Below are 2401 nucleotides of genomic sequence, written 5' to 3' on the forward strand. Positions count from 1 at the left end.
TTATGAGCAGTTTTGAATTTTGGCCAGAAATTGCTGTGCCCACCACTCCTCCAGGTCAATGGGAACAAAGTCTGAAAGAGAAGGGAGAGAGGAGAGCATAGCAGAGCAGCTGGAGAAGGGAGCAGAGCTCTGAATGCTGCCCTGAGCCACACCATTTGCCACTGAAAAACAAAAAAACCACAAAAGACCCCAAAATTTCCCTCAGCCCTGTTCCCTGTCCCCAAAGGGCCAGGCTGGGTTTACAAGGACTTTCTCTTCTTGGGGACTCCTCAGCTGCTGCAGGAGCCCCCAGGCTGCGCTCACAGCCCTTGCTCCAGCTGCCATCAGAGAAGCACGTAGTGCCCATCCCTGCTGTGCTCCTGCTGGGCCCCGGCAGATGCAGGTCCCCATGGGGGGCCCCTCTCCAGCACGATGTTGAACCCACCTCAGTGGCTGGAGAAGGCATCATTTTCAGAAGAGTCCTCACGAGGGTGTCCTGCTTGCTTGGGCTCCTCCGATGGGGCACAGTACAACATCCCCACCACTGTGCCAGGGACCGGGTGCCCCCCAGCACCCCCTGAGTGGCCTCAGCACCGGCAGGACAGACCCAACCCAGCCCTCCAGCACTGGGATCTATCTCCCATCACAGCCCTGCTTAGGCACCCAGCTGAGCCCATGACAGCTCACTGCACCCATGAGCCTAATGCACCCCCAAGTGCCACAGCTGCTTCCCACTTACTTTTCAGTCCAGGGTTGGGGGTTTTCTCTACGTACTGCACAGGGCCGTGGGTGCTCTCCCCGTTCCGGCTGCCATCCAGCTGCTGCTCTACCTGCTGCCAGGCTGGGGGGAAACGGGGAGGGGATGGTTTTGCAGTGGGCATTCCCCAGCCCAAGATGGGGGGCTGAAGGAGAGGAGCAGGACCTGGTGCAAGGGACTGGGGATGCCATGCCTGCCACCAAGGTCCCCAGCATGATACAGCTGCCTCAGGAGGAACCCAGTGTCCTCCAGCCATCCCCCAGGGATGCAACATGGGGTGCCTGCCCCCAGGGACTCCCCCACCTTCACCTTCATAAACGAAGCGGACATTCTCCTCGTGGGCCAGTGTGTAGCACTCCTCAGGGGCAGAGATCTGCTGCAGCAGCACCTGCGGCCTCTTGCCATTCACTCTGTTGAAGACCAGTTTCTGGGCTGGGCTGCAGAGGGAAGCAGGGGGAGGGGTGAGGGAGGGACACGCAGCTCTTCCCACTACAGTTTGGAGCAGCGACAGGGGTAGTCCGGCTGCCTCAGGGTCACCCTATGGTGTGCACCCTCACACACAGCCCCAGTGAGGCCAGGGGCATGGCTGCAGCCAGCCCCACTCAGCCCTGTTCTCCAGGGAGGGAACCAAAAGGATGCAGCTCCCTGGGAGAAGGGGGGTCCTAGGCAGGGATGGAGGCCAGCGTGGGATGCTCCCCAGGAAAAAACACTCCCTGCCCATCTCTCTCCCCACCATCCAACCCTGGCACCAAGTGCACCCCCTAAAATAAAAGGTCTGCCACCAAAATTGGTTAAGTATCAGGAAAATGGAAGTGAAATCCAGTTGGACACTAGGTTGGAGATGTGCCACAGTTCCATTCTCCACAGACCAAGCACCCAGCTTTGCTGGAGCAGCCCCAACCCCCAACACATCCTCAGGGTCCCGCAGAACTGGGATGGAACTCTCTGCCAACTGGGAGCAGGTCAAGCTTCCTCAGAGCTACGATCCTCTCCCAGGCACAGGGCACATAAGCCAGCCCAGTCCAGAAACACCAGAACGGGGCAGATCAGAAGGAAAAGGCTTGGGATGAGACCTGTGGGCACACTCAGTGCAAAACTTAAGGATTTTGGCTTTTCTCACCAGCTTCGGAGCGAGACATAACTGCAACGGCCACGTTCCTCATGGTACAAAGTCTAAGGGGCCTTGGGAGTGCAGAGAAGTGATAGTTTGCAGGGCAGGCAAATCCCAGGACAGGCAGCTCCTGCCTGCACCCTCCTGCCTAGGGCAGGGGAACGCACCCCAAACCTCACAGGACTGAGGGGCAGCAGAATGGTATCAGGAGCTGTCCAAAGGAGGGGGAGCACGGCAGCAGCCGCTTCAGTGATGGATGGCAGGAAGGAGGGGAGCTGGAGGGGAAGCTTTTCCCCATCCACTTATTGAAGCTGGAGGAAACAGGCAGAGCTGTGCGGCCCCACCATGGCACTGCTCGCTCTGCCAGGCTGGGCTTTGCCCCTCATTCTCCTGAGGCATGTCCTCAAAAGAAGCCATCGCCTCTCCAGCTGCTTGAATCTCCTCCACCGCCTACCCAACACCTCCAGTCATTTCCACCAGAAGCTGGGAGTTTCACCCAAAATCTGTTTCTCCTCCAACCTTTAGAGACATAGGACAACCCTCAAATCTCCCGT

The 2401-nt window shown here is 58.5% G+C and overlaps 1 protein-coding gene across 1 annotated transcript; it reads right to left on the minus strand.

The window, feature by feature from the left end:
* FAM195A (family with sequence similarity 195, member A) lies at window positions 1-1173 on the minus strand (the record flags this gene model as incomplete). The annotated part of the gene is made up of 3 exons (XM_010182573.1): window positions 1-71; window positions 719-820; window positions 1046-1173. Coding segments are annotated over 3 exons (301 nt in total), but the record flags the coding sequence as incomplete, so codon positions are not given.
* Between the last annotated feature and the right edge of the window lie 1228 nt (window positions 1174-2401).

This window comes from Mesitornis unicolor, unplaced genomic scaffold (genome assembly GCF_000695765.1).
Source record: "Mesitornis unicolor isolate BGI_N332 unplaced genomic scaffold, ASM69576v1 scaffold41644, whole genome shotgun sequence".
Classification (NCBI taxonomy): Eukaryota; Metazoa; Chordata; class Aves; order Mesitornithiformes; family Mesitornithidae; genus Mesitornis; species Mesitornis unicolor.